Source organism: Hylaeus volcanicus, chromosome 2, assembly GCF_026283585.1.
Source record: "Hylaeus volcanicus isolate JK05 chromosome 2, UHH_iyHylVolc1.0_haploid, whole genome shotgun sequence".
Lineage (NCBI taxonomy): Eukaryota > Metazoa > Arthropoda > Insecta > Hymenoptera > Colletidae > Hylaeus > Hylaeus volcanicus.
The window spans coordinates 21455953-21470091 of record NC_071977.1 but is presented as its reverse complement, the minus strand read 5'-3'; the positions used below and the strand labels follow the sequence as shown (position 1 = coordinate 21470091).

Below are 14139 nucleotides of genomic sequence, written 5' to 3'. Positions count from 1 at the left end.
ACATACAAAATTTTGTTTACAGTCTATTACTATCTGCATTTATTAATAAATTCAACATTATCGTAATTCTGAAAGAAACATCGATGTTAGTGTACTGATACCAAGTATTCACAATGACTATCCTTTTCATTAAATTGTAATGAAAAAAAACCGCAATTGTCGATTCCGTCTGGTAAAAGAATATCCGTACTGGTACATTATTTACGCTGATTCGAAACACTGTACAGCTATAACGTATTCTGAAAAAGATAACACGTTAATCAACACAAATCATTTTAGACATATACTTTACATTTTTGTATTGTGGATAGCAATCATTGCAAACATTTTCTCTCGTGAGAAATAAACAAGCAAAAGTCTAAGAAAAGCGTTTTCGAGAGGTGCTGTTAAACTTTTTGCAACTTAGCATATGTACCATACTTCAGAAATAAATTATTTTACCGTGTAAATGATCGATCGATCATCAAAACTTCATCGAGTACCGCTGATATCTGGAAGAAGTACATAATTGTAAGTAAAATCTCGTTTAGCAATTGCAATATACACAAATTTGAATAACAGCGGTATAGATAGGATGATACACTTGAAAAATCATGGGAGACCAAATGTAGAATAGTTGTCTTAAAAAAAAAAAAAAATGAAAGAAAATGTAAATCTGTAATCATAAATTTTCGAGAAAAATAATCGACTTTGTCCACTCGTTACAATAATACCCGGATACAGATTACTCGTTCGCCTGGACTACAGAATATTCTGAAAATTTAGTATGTATTACTAAAAATTTAACAACTTTGGAATATTGTTCTTTACGAAGGAAATCTTACAAATATACGTACGATTTTAAATGGTTGTCAACTATGTCACAATTTAAATACCTTGAGGGAGTATTTAGCAAATTGAAACTTAATTACTAAATATAGTCTCAATTTTCTTAAGATCTCTTATTTATTGAAAATAAATATGCGATTAAGTTGAAATTTATTAATTTATGTTTTAAGTGAACGTTAGAAATATTTTTGTTAGTTTTTAAAAATGTTATTTGAATAGAAGAAAACTCGTTTTTAGTTTAGAAACTGAAATATTAGATTATAACATTCTGTCAATCGTCTTAAATCGGAAGTATATTTACAGGATTTACATTATAGTTTCACTAATATCTTAAATGAATTACTGAATTGTATAAAAGATATTTTGAAACATCTTGGGAAACATTCTTATGTATTAAGACTAAATATACGTACATACACACGCATAAAACATTCAAGTGATTGGTAATAACCAAGAGAATAAAAATACTTTCTTGTTTTATGTCAGTATATATTTTAAAATATTTCGCACTCCTCGTGTATGCTCAATTGAGCTTAAGAGCAAGGATATTAAGTGTAATATGTAATGGAAAAAGTAACAAAAGATACAAAATATTCTAAGGGAAGTAAAGATATAAACAAAACGTAAAATTCAGATCAAGCAGTTTGTTCTCATAATAATTATTACACATTAATAATTTTTGTATTTTTGTCAAGTATTAATCTATCAAACGAAAATGCAAAATGCATTATGCCATTATTGCTATTATATGATTATTAAAAAAAAAATAGTTACTACTGTGTATAAATATGAATATCTAAGAATAAATGTATTAAAGGAACCCTGTGACATACAAACATATTGTGTGTAAATACTTTTAATTTAATACCTGTTATTACACAATTTCTTTAAGCTTAGGATGATATTTATAAAATGTATATCCAAAAAATACGTTGTTTAATTATTTTCTAGAAATTACCAAAAACTAAAAACTACAACGAATGAAAATGTTCAAATTTAAAAACCAACGAAGCTATTAATAATTTTATAAATTAATTATTAATATTAATATTGACTTGATTAGACCTTAATGAAATTGTAGAAAATCCCACTTATTTTAAATCGCGTAAGTATACAATGAAAGTTTCGTAATAAAACAGAATAGTAATTCTGTTATTCGTCTAAAAAATCTACCTGAATACCTATGGACCATTTACAAAATAGTGATAATAAACAATTTAAAGTGATAAGTAGTTCTTTAATATTACTCTAGGGTTTCATAGAATCTGTTTCACAATGTGGAACACTTATTTTTTAGATTCAGATAGAAAAATGTCTGTTATATTTTTAACTAAATAAAAAGTAGCATGAAATTATGAAGACAATAAAGAAAAAAAAATAATGAAGGTGAATCTAGGGTCTTCTATGAAGCCCTTTATTAGGTGCGCTTGGATATAATTACAAGTGGTTACACTTGATTCAATTTATAATTTTCGAAATACAAGCGAATAAATTTAAAATTTCGGACAATCATTACGAATAGCTTGCAAATGTATTTCTACAGACTTTCAAAATGTAATGACTGTGCGCATGTGATTATCAGAAGCTTTAATAAACATGCAGTTGACATTTGGTTGATATGAAAATGAATGAACGCAATAGAAAACTGACATAATGTGTTGTTTAAAGCAAATGATAAAGGAAATAAGAAAGAAACATACAGAAATAAGGAATGACAGTATTTCCTAAATTTTGTTCGGTGTAATAATTTGTACTATAAGTTTGTTTGGAAACAAAAAATAATCTAATAGGTTAGGTGTCAATATGTGCATAAACTTTGATTTCAATTAATGACGCATTATTTTTCGTGTAAATGATATTTACTAGTATTAGCCATATGACTCAATTCTATTAATTTTATATATCATATAAAATGGTTACTATGTGGCATCAACAAGTATTTGCTCTTGATGCTAAATATAATGGACAACGTGTAAATAAATTACCTACTTTGGGTATGTATGTGTTTTATTATTTAACAAATTGCAATACATGGAAATTTAAAAGTAATAAAATTACAGGGATGCTGTATATTCGCCGTAGAAATCAATTACTAAAGGAAAAGTTTTGCAAGGATCCGAAAATGTGTGAAAACTATTTAAAGTTAAGATCAAAATTGTTATTTTTACGTTATGGTGAAAGCTTGGAACAAAATAGTCTTGGAAGTCACACAACTGAAGATGAGAAATCAGAAATTAAGACAAAACTTAGTAGTATACAACGTAAATCGATAGCAGAAAACTTTGCATTTGATGGAATGCATCATGTTTTTGATCAACATAATGCTCCTGTAGTAATGTTAAAATTTGCAAACAATAATAGATCAAAACTGTGTTGCGCATCACTAGATGGACTATTATCAATATGTGAAGCAATCAGTACACCACCGAAAGTCATAGCCTTATTAGAAGGTCACAAGAAAGGTGTTACTTCATTAGACTGGAGTACCAGTAATGATCTCATAGTTTCATCTTCTTTAGACGGCACTATAAGACTTTGGAATGTTGCAACAGAAACTAGTCCAGATTGCTTACGAGTAGTTAATGACCAACAACGTGCAGAAGTTTTATGTTGTGGATTTATACCTGTAAATAATAATTTAGTTGTTGCTGGAAATTCCCATGGTCATGTACAAATTTTAAATATATCTACTGGTATATATACTCGAGGAGGATCTTGTAAAATTGGAGGAAAAGTTAGTTTCCTTTAACCATTAACCATAATATACATGCATAGAATAATTTTGATATAGATTATTAAACTATAGAATTTATTCTATTTATTTTTAAATTATAATCAGTTTTAGCCCATGACAAAATTTCATAAGTACTTCAATTTAATTTTTAAACAGTATATGCGTCTAGTACCGAAATTTTTAAATACTACACTTTGTTGTAGATCTTATCATTGACTTGTGAAGGTAGTGGTGGTTTAGTGATATGGGCTGGAAATGATAGAGGAATTATTATGTCATTTCAATTGGAACCAGGAACAGGTCGTTTAACAAAGTTACGAAGAGTACAGGAAATTGGTGGAATGATAACCAGTCTTTCTTGGCGTTCATGGTTTTCAAAGAATGCTCCATGGCCAGCACTTTTAGTGAGCAGTGCATGTAACGTAGTACTGTTGTATCATATCATTGATAATCAGGGCTCCTTATCTCTTTGGACCAAATATCCAATAAAACACAAGTAATATATAATTTGAATACTATTCACACTTTATAAAGCAATTTAGTTGGAATTACAACATATAAAATATAATTTTTCTATTCTTCATAGACATTATTTTGTGAGGTCTACATTTTGTCCACAAATGGAAGCGTGTTTAATAGCCTCTGGTTCCGAGGACGGTACAATCCATTTATTGGATTCAGCGAGAGAAGGCAAAGCAGCAAAAATCAATCGACTTCATGGTCATGCAACACCAACACTTGCTTTATGTTTTAATTACGATGAATCTCTTCTTGCATCTGCTGATTATCAGGGACTTATTATTTTATGGCGTAATCGTCAACGTCATATATAATCTTTAATGTAAAACAAAATGACATTATTAAAATAAACATCTTATAAAAACAATTGTTTTAAGTAAAGTATGTATAATAAAGTTTAAAGTAATCTTTATCTATTTTTCGGTTCTAAGTAAATTAATTACATTATCTATTTTTTATTCTGTAGAACATCAAATTTCAATTCAATCACTTTCTTCTAAAATAAATTAAAATTAATTAAAAGTAGTTAAAATTAATACATAACATTAAAATGCTTTTCATGTAGACATGTGGAATTGATAGTAGGTATGCATTAACGGTATGGGAAATAATAACAATGAAATGCATACTCTAAGCAAATAAATTTGTTCTGTATAACAATATATTAATTGTTCTCTATTAATACCCTATATGTTATAATGAGCACAGAGTTAGCAGTATCAATAATAATAATAATAATAATAATTGCAGTAGTAGTAAAAGTCGCATAATGATTGCTGTGCTTTTAACAGTAATCGTAGGATGTAAATTCTTACTTTCACATATCTTAATGAAATTATGTGTCGGTGCAAGTACCAAATATGTCAAATTATTTAAATTTTTTTTGTATATTTTTGATATTATTCTAATCTATTTTGTTGTTATGCTATGATTTACTTGTGTTGTAATAATATTGAAAACTTCGAAAGATATTTTTTCGTGAAGATCGCGTAATATTAATGATTAACAATTATTAACATATCATTGGTATTTGTCACTCTCTTTGTAGCACGTATTCAAATAAATATTCACATTTCACGAATTCAATATTTAATACTATATTGACAATAAAGAATCCTTCCACGTGCTTTTATTACATTCCGTAAAATATTTACCGTGTGCAATTATTTTGTAAAAATTATCTAAACATTAAAAATTGTTGGAAATACTATATTTAATGCTTAAAAAGCATTATTTAAAAATATTAAAAAGCAAAGTGTGGTAAAGTACGCTAACATATTTTTAGTAAAACTTTTCTGAACTATTTTATCTAACAACCCAATAACTTGACTTGCCAAATGAACTGAAATATAGGTGCACATCTTGTATCCATTTCATTTCTAATAAAAATAAAAACAATACATATTTATAAAAAAATTAGTTGTGCTTGAATTATTATACACATTATTGTTAAAAACTGATACTCGTTCACGATACCATCTCTTGTTTTACACTATAATACTTTTAGAGTAGAGAGCTGTTTTCTACTAATAATCTTAATATAATACAAAGAAAAATATCATATTTGAAGGTAACAATAATTGTAAAACAATATAGATAATTGTCATATCATCAATGAAACTAATAACATTAACTTATATAGGCACTAATCCTCGAGTGACGATCGTGTATTGAACAATGTTTAATAAATATTTACACGCGAAACGAAATCACTTAATAGTTTTGATGTAGTCTTTACAAATCGATTGTCTGGTATTCGATTTGATTAGCGATTACAATTTATGTTCTTTTATTGCCATGACGCTAATTGTATAAAAAATTATGTCAATATTAAGCTCTATTTATATCAATATATTCCTACATAACAAAGAAAAATTGTATGCTTCAATATATAATGATATAGATCATCGATTAAATCTCAGCCACAATAAAAATTTGCTACATCTTATTTACATGTACATTTTATGTATAATATTCGAGACTCATTTTTTAATGATCTCACTGAATAAAGTAGTCACTGTATTTTTGCAACGAAATTATTTCGGACGGACTTCAGCTAAATTATCTCTCTTAAAATTTTACCTATCAACTTTGCAATACGTTAGTCATGAATTAAAACACTGCACTTGTCCGTGGACTCAACTTTTTCCTGGTTATCACATTGGGCACTTTTTGAAGAAGCTGAATCAAGACTTCTCTCTTGTTGAGTATCTCGGAGAGGCACCGTTGGCAAAATATCATAGTTCAAGGAGTTTGGTAGGATACATTGGTCCTGTGTAAAATCTATACTTTCCGATGATTCGGGCTCCTCTTCTTTTTCATCCAATTGTTCAGTATCATCCTCTTGTATTTGTTTGACGGGAAAATAAGGCGTGCCATTTGTAGATAAATTTAACTTTAAACGATCTCTAGTGTGTCTTAATTCTCCTAATTGATGTTGTTGACCATGACCATAATCGTTTGATAATTCAATTCTACTTTGTTGTGTTCCTTGTTGACCGCCATCTACTTCGTCTTGATCTTTATTGGCAGATGTAGAAGCACCAGGAAAGAATTGACTTACATATTTACTGTCACCAGTTTGAAATTGAAATGGACGATTTGAACTGCTCACAAAAAACTCTTCATTTCCTGCAATATGAAAATAAACACCATGGCACTATAAATAAAATTAATTAATCATATATTGTTTTTAAAGTAGTAGCAGAACATACCAGTATGGTTAGCATCATCATAGTCCAGGGGATATAAATCTAATCGTGGTTCATCTATCATTTCCTCCCAATCTAAAATAAATCATGATTGCATGACGTATGAATCCTACTGAATTATATTAATTGAATTAATTTTCAACATATTTTAAGTTAATGAGTATGTACCAGCATATGAAGTTGGTTCCCAGGTGGTAGTTGTTTCTCCTTGAATATCGGTAGCTAATGTTTCCTTTGGGTATTCGTATACGCAGTGATAACGTTGCTTCTTGAACCAAACACTCTTCTTTTGATCCTGGACAAATCGCACATTGTCGATCCGATAAAAATTGTTAAGTTATATCTATATTTAACATATATCTAATGTGTAAAAAGTACATTTGCTAAATACCTCAAATTAAATCTGCAATAGAAATATTCATGAGAAGGAGATTCAAATATATAAAATGTTCTATGTGCAAATAAATGATACACCTACCGATTCGTCCTAGCAGCAAAATTGAGGACAAGAAGTTATAAATGCTTATACTACATTTAAGAAAAAGTAGTCAAGATAATGCTATCATAAAGCTTACGCCAGATTTTAATGTTTTATCTGGAGATCGTAACGCGGAACGGCGGGGTGCTAACGTTGCATTCCAAGCTGATGGTGTGAATTCTTCTTCCTCCTCCTCCTCCTCCTCCTCCTCTTCATCCTCCTCCTCATCCTCACCCTCTTCTTCCTCTTCTGCATCCATTTCATCTTCAACATCAGCATCCACTGCTGTTCCTTCATTGTTACTCAGACTACTTCGAATTTGAACTTGCTCGACGTGTGGTTCAGTGTACCGCTATAGAATAATATAAAACAATTTTACCTGTCATATATATTTAGTACATCAAATAAATACCTTCCAAACAAATTCCCCAGAACTAGAACTGTTATCTTCGTCTTCGTCATCTTCTTCCTCCTCATCTTCCTCTTCTTCCTCTTCATCCTGACTGCCCCAACCATGCTCTGTTGCAAAACTCGTTGACATTAGATCATCTTCTAATGGTAGAGGTAATGGTAATGGAAAAGACGAAGGTAATTGTTGCCATTTAGATTCTTCTTCAGGACTTGGCAAAGGTGCTACTCCACTTGCGATCATGATATGTGATTTATCATCGCGGGAACGAATGACCGAACAATTATAATCCAAATTTTCTTCTTCAGAAAGATCACCATTGGTTGTATCTCGATCGTCATCCTGTAGCGTCTCTCCTAATCCTTCCAATAACATCATTTTATTTGTTCGAGTATCAACTAGCAATACATCATCTGATGATTGAGCAGATTCTTTTGAAGCAATTGATGTGTCTCTAGAATTAGATATAAGAGACTCTGAAGTAAGAGTACTTTCTCGTTCTTCTTGGATCGGGCTAAGTGGAGTACCGTACACGTTATACCTATATATAATACATAACAGTTTTTACTCAATACATTATGGTGTCTTGTAAAGATTATTATCTAAAACAATGAAAATACCTTATTGAAATACCCACTCCGCCGCTACCTTGATTTGACAATTCTTCATTATCATCATCATCATCCCATTGTTTATTGTCTATATCACTAGATGCAGATGGATTCTCATCATCGTCGTGAGACTCCAAAGGTTCTATGACTGACATCTGTGCACAAGGCAATTTTTCTCTAAGTTCGTTTCGAATTGCTGTTACAATCTCTTCCTCCATACCATATGATACATAAGAATTATCGCTACGTAAACTCATTGTAGAGCTATCGTCATCTTCAGTTTCATTTTCTCTTTCTTCAGTTTCATTCTCTTTTTCTTCAGTTTTATTTTCTTTTTCTTCATTTTCATTTTCATTTTCTTCATTTTCATTTTCATTTTCATTTTCATTTTCATTTTCATTTTCATTTTCATTTTCATTTTCATTTTCATTTTCATTTTCATTTTCATATTCTTCATTTTCATTTTCATTTTCATTTTGTAAACTTTGTTCCGATTCTTGATTCTTACAAGAACTTTTGGTGTTTACTAATATATCATTCTGAGCTGAATCTTTGTGTTGGAAAATCGAGGTAATGGCACTTGGATCTTTTAATTCAATCTTTTCTTCATTTTCAATTACATTTTCTCTCTGAGTTTCTTTCTCATCTTCTGACATTGGTTTCACAATATCATTTTCTGTTGACTGTACATTATAAATACAACTTTCATCATCCCTTGTTTCATCTACAGTATCTACAGTTTGGATAGAACCAGATTCCTCTTCATTTACATTAAGAACTTCGTTTTCTATACACTTAATCGAGGATAAGTTTTCTGTTCCTTTTTCAGAGTCTTGTAATGTTGCATAATACTCAGCATCAAGAATTGTATCTAATTCAAACAAAACCTGTAACTGCTGTTCTTCGGTACATAACGGTACAGCTGTAGTAGAATCATTACTAGAAGATAAAGGAGCCAAAGATGGACAAATATTCTCTTCTTCCTCGCAAGATTCTTTATCTCTAAAACCAGAGTCAGAGCTTTGCTCATCATCAGGAGTGGATAATTGTTTTCTTTCTTCCTCATCATCGTTCGGTAAACACCTTCGATCTATGTCCATTTCTTCTCCATTAGAAAATTCATCATCTGCATTATACGCAGAATGTTTTATACCAGATTGTGATGTATCTGGTGTAGATACGGTAGTTACAATTAGTTCTGGCATACTACTGCTCTGTTGCTCAGATGATGATTCCATACATTCATTGAATTCGCCTTCATACAAGAAACCAGGTACTTTCTTTTCTAAAGCAGAATCCAGTGCATGATTCCAAAGTTCAACATCGACTAAGTTGTTTTCATTTGTCTCAAAATTAATTGAAAAATTATTAGAGAAGCAAGTATTGTTTTCATGCTTAGATACAGCATTAAATTGAGATTCATTATTTTGTTTTAACATTTCAAAAGAAGATGTATTATCATCAGGTACAAAGCGAAGAAGAGGAAGATTAGGATCTCCTTTTGATAAAAGCCTTAATACATGTTTATCATTACGAGTTTCTGTGCTTGTACTTGCAACGGGTGTAGTATCAGTTTCTATAGTAGATTCTTTATCATTTAATGATAACCTTAAGATTGGCGTTTGATCCTGATCCGTAGTTAATGTCAGTAGTTTTGGCCGTTCCGAATTATCTAACATTTTGATCTTACTAGAAGTGTTATTTGGCAAAGGGTCTCGTAACTTTCTCAATGCTTCATCAAATTCATCTCTATGAGTACTATGTCTAAGATCACTATCACTACCAGTAGCAGGCAATTTTTTCTTTGCATGCTTTTCTGATACTTGAGCTCCCATTGATAATTCTGCATCAGAATCAAGATCGATATGTACAAGCACCATTAAATCGGTAACAGATTTAGATTTTTGCTTTACTTTTTCAGTATAAACTCCTTTTTCAATTCGTCCCTTCCAACTTTCTTCTTCAGTTTCGGAACCAGACTCATGATGAACCATAATATTTTTAACATGTGGTACATTTTTCACTAGTTCACCTGGCCCAAGCCGAAATGTTGATTGACGAGGCGTATCATCGATAATAGTAGTCCAGTAATCTGAATCAATACTCCCTCTGAGATCCTGCAAGCTAGCGCTGCGAACATTTTTAGTTACATTAACACGTAATTTCTCCCATCTTTGTTCAAAGTCCAAATACTCTGTTTGATTGCTCAGAAGAAGTTGCTTCACCTCATCCAAATTCGATCTTTTCTGTGGATTTAAATTCAAACATAAATGAATTGCTTGGATTATATTTGATGGACAATTTTCTAGATAGGTTTGCAACACTTGTGTACCGTTTGGCAAGAGATCAGTTCTAAGAGATAACAACATCTGAATTACTTGCTCATCGCTTTTATCATTGAATGGTCTACTTCCCCATGTAGCAATCTCCCAAAGAAAAATAGCATAACTCCACATATTTGCTTGAGATGTTATCTCTCGTGTTTCAATAGTGGTATCGGTACATTCTATGCTTTCCGGTGCTGACCATCTAATAGGCAATGCACGATCTCCAACCACGTAATAATCTTCAGGATATTTTTCTACACCTGTTCCATAATCTCCCAATTTTGCTGATAAATCCGATGCCACCAAACAATTTCTAGCAGATAAATCTGTGTGTACAAATCCATGATTATGCATATGTTTCAAACCAGTTGCGATATCTAGTGCCATTCGAACGGGGATATTTTCTTTGTTAAGAGCTTCTTGTGATTTTAGATCATGATTTGATAGCAAAAAACCTTTGAGGTCACCTACTGAACATGATTCAAATAGTAATAGGTATGGGTCAGTTTCTAAGCAAAAACCCAGTAGAGTCAAAATATTTTGATGTTGCAGTTTTAAATATGGTGTAGCTTCGCCAAGGAACCAAGCTTTCTCTTTCGAAGTAGCGTCCTCTGTAAGTATTCTTACAACAACACCACCATTTTTTGAAGTTCTGTTACACCCTTCTAAATCAGCTCGACCCTCTACAACTTTTCCAAACCAACCATGACCAATCTCTCTTAAATATTTTAACTTTTCTCTTGGTATAGATAACTCCTGTGCATCGAACCATTCACGACAAGCTTCTGGGAGAGTATTAGAATCGGAATCGTGTTCTTCAAAAAACGATGTTGATAGTGGCAATGGTTTAAGTTTTGGAGAATTTTTAGATCCAGATATAATATGGTCTACAGCTATAGGTTCGAACTGTACTCTGTCTGCAACAGCTAACATATGTGGAACATCTAACTCTAAACCTTCAACTGAGTGGTCAAATGTTGATTCCTGTTCAATGGTGTTCCCATCTTTGAATTCCTAAAACATAAAAAGATGGTAATATTCTCCAAATTATTTTACTAAAACGAGAAAATAAGTATTCTAAAACGTGAAAAATTAAAATACATTTAGTATAAAATAATGTTACATATACATGTGTAGATAATTACTAATGTTGGCAATCAATAATGACATATATTTTACTACTTGTAAACAGTAAACATGCAACTGTGGTGAAATATTAAAAAAAAATACAGCAAAGCTTATTGTATGTTCACTAGTTTTCTTCAAAATAATATATAGTTAAATTGTTTCTATTTGTATTTAGAAATAATAAATTTTGAAACAATGAACTATCAATATGTGACTCTTTCTATAAGAATATAGAAATTAAACATTAACTAAAGGTATTTTTTAATTCTTATTTGAATGATTCTTCTGTTGCTCATCTTTTTATTCTAGCTTTAGCATTCAAATAAAGAGAGTCATTGTTAAATTAAAAAAGTTCCTTAATATTTTTTCTAACAATACTGTTCTAAACTTCTTAGTTCAAACGGTTCGTAGCATCAAAGTTACCTGCTTGGACTTTTCTGCTTTGTCCTACAATTAGAAACGTATAAATCATTGTTAAGACGATGAGTAACCATAATGACTTTTATTTGTTACATATAATACAATGATCGATAATAAATTACCTGAAATCCTTTAGGTCGTCTAGGTCTTCGACAACAAAGACATCCGACTAAGGTAAACGCTGTAGCAGTCAGGCTTAGAAGTCCAATCGTATATTGTATCCAGTATCGTTCCCATTTCGATGAAGTATAGATATGTGGAAAATCTATCAAGAGTAAAATAACCTCTCAGTCATTGTATGTTATTAAAATACATGTTGATAACAGACGATTAAATTCAGTACCTGCACGTACTGAAGACGATACAGGATAGGCGGTGAGTGTCGGTAGACCCGCCCAAAACAGCCAACATATCCAGCATAATATGATATCCAACATCGCGCATTGAAGCTCTTTAATGATGATCACAATCCACTTAAGTCATTCTTAAAGATTTAGAATCCCTCGAGACGGTGCGCAATTGTTAAAGCCGAACGATTTATTAAGTCGTAATACGTTCCAATTTTACGACACACATATCACAACTTTCAGTAATCTCATATTTTTACGTCTACACTTTATTGGAAACTAGCTTCGGTCGTACGGAATGTTGTTGAATGACTTTGTCACGGCAATGATAAAATGTTGCAACAATATGTAAAACAGAAATACACGTTTCTTAGGGAAACCACCTGGGCCAAGCATGATACGTATCGTGAAACGGATACAATACAATCGGCTACGGTCCGGTTAAAAGGTAGGTGTAAAATCACCACGCTTGCCAAACCCAGTTCTATTCTTGCCCCTCTATTCTCTCTGTTGCTCTCTTTCTACTTCCAATACACTAATATGCATATATATACTCTGGCTAGACGATTGCTCCAGTCTGACATTTTGATTAGCGCCACATCATATGCATAAATGCATTTGACTGTACAGTTGACTCAAGAGTGCAGTCGAGTACATAGTTCCTCGAACAAATATAATTAAACGAATGACTAACTAAATCTTTACTTTTCTTTATCACGAACGTAGTAAATATAGAAAATCTATGTATAATAAATTAATTTAACGATAGTTGAATAAAGTACCAAGGATTACTATTTCTTAGAAATACTGGACAGATGTTGCAGTGCCTTATGCGATCAGACATAATTTACTAGATGTTACATGCAACTCATAGGACTGAATTGAACTGATTATAATTTAGTCTAATAAGTATTATATAATGATTAATGCATAATTAGATGCACTAAACAAGAAAACATAATGTTAACAGATGGGATGATTAATCTTCAAATTACTATTTACTAGATATTTTAATTCATATGAAATAGAGTATCACTCGTGGAGCAATAATGATAGCAAGATTGTAAAAGAAAGTAGAGCAAAAGTAGACACTTTAATGTCTGGCCGGGTGTCAGAATTTCTGAGACGCGGCTGTACAGGGTGTCCCAAAAATGTTGTAATACCTTGAAAGAAGTGGTTCAGGGGGTGATTTGAAACAACTTTTTCCTTAGCGAAAATATCGTCCGAGGTTTCATCGAGGAGATATTAAAGGAAAACACTGACCAATTAGAGCGCGGGTATACCGTTGGAGCGGCCGCGGTAGCGAAGGCTTCGAGCTAAGCGACCGCGCTTATACGCGAACAAGTGACTCGACGTGCATCGAAGGACATTGACGCGGCCGCTTAGCATGTAGCCTTCGCTACCGCGGCCACTTCAACGGTATACCCGCGCTCTGATTGGTCAGTGTTTTCCGTTAATATCTCCTCAACGAAGTCTCGGACAATATTTTCGTTAAGGAAAAAATTGTTTCAAATCACCCTCCAAACCACCCCTTTCAAGGTGTTACAACATTTTTGAGACACCCTGTATACTTATTGGCCCCCATCATATGAAAGGATTGAGTATACCAAAAACATAGATAGGGTAT

At 31.7% G+C, this 14139-nt stretch overlaps 2 protein-coding genes across 4 annotated transcripts; one reads left to right on the top strand and one right to left on the bottom strand.

The window, feature by feature from the left end:
- The first annotated feature begins 2210 nt into the window (after positions 1-2210).
- Positions 2211-4743, top strand: LOC128872951 (WD repeat-containing protein 13-like). The gene is made up of 4 exons (XM_054116155.1): positions 2211-2822; positions 2889-3562; positions 3766-4058; positions 4149-4743. Exons 1-4 carry the CDS (start codon positions 2741-2743, stop codon positions 4393-4395), a joined length of 1296 nt encoding a protein of 431 aa, XP_053972130.1. The 5' UTR covers positions 2211-2740; the 3' UTR covers positions 4396-4743.
- LOC128872949 (putative leucine-rich repeat-containing protein DDB_G0290503) lies at positions 4708-13189 on the bottom strand. 3 transcript variants are annotated; one of them, XM_054116141.1, is made up of 9 exons: positions 12509-13183; positions 12288-12430; positions 12169-12192; positions 8300-11631; positions 7683-8220; positions 7368-7622; positions 6961-7087; positions 6796-6867; positions 4708-6712 (listed from the first exon to the last, which is right to left on the bottom strand). In XM_054116141.1, the coding sequence occupies exons 1-9, from the start codon at positions 12600-12602 to the stop codon at positions 6183-6185; spliced, it is 5115 nt and encodes a 1704-aa protein (XP_053972116.1). In that variant the 5' UTR covers positions 12603-13183; the 3' UTR covers positions 4708-6182. The 3 variants fall into 3 exon arrangements, with proteins under 3 accessions (XP_053972116.1, XP_053972117.1, XP_053972119.1); XM_054116142.1 differs by lacking the exon at positions 12169-12192; XM_054116144.1 differs by lacking the exons at positions 4708-6712; positions 6796-6867 and having other exon boundaries at positions 6986-7279; positions 12509-13189.
- Between the last annotated feature and the right edge of the window lie 950 nt (positions 13190-14139).

Bases quoted from the DNA above. Each gene is read 5' to 3' on its own strand.
- LOC128872951 (XM_054116155.1), top strand. From the start codon at position 2,741: ATGGTTACTATGTGGCATCAACAAGTATTTGCTCTTGATGCTAAATAT. The intron at 2,823-2,888 runs GTATGTATGTGT...ATAAAATTACAG, and splicing joins AAATAAATTACCTACTTTGG to GGATGCTGTATATTCGCCGT. The intron at 4,059-4,148 runs GTAATATATAAT...TATTCTTCATAG, and splicing joins AAATATCCAATAAAACACAA to ACATTATTTTGTGAGGTCTA.
- LOC128872949 (XM_054116141.1), bottom strand. From the start codon at position 12,602: ATGTTGGATATCATATTATGCTGGATATGTTGGCTGTTTTGGGCGGGT. The intron at 12,431-12,508 runs GTACTGAATTTA...TACTCTTGATAG, and splicing joins ATCGTCTTCAGTACGTGCAG to ATTTTCCACATATCTATACT. The intron at 6,868-6,960 runs GTACATACTCAT...GATTTATTTTAG, and splicing joins GGAACCAACTTCATATGCTG to ATTGGGAGGAAATGATAGAT.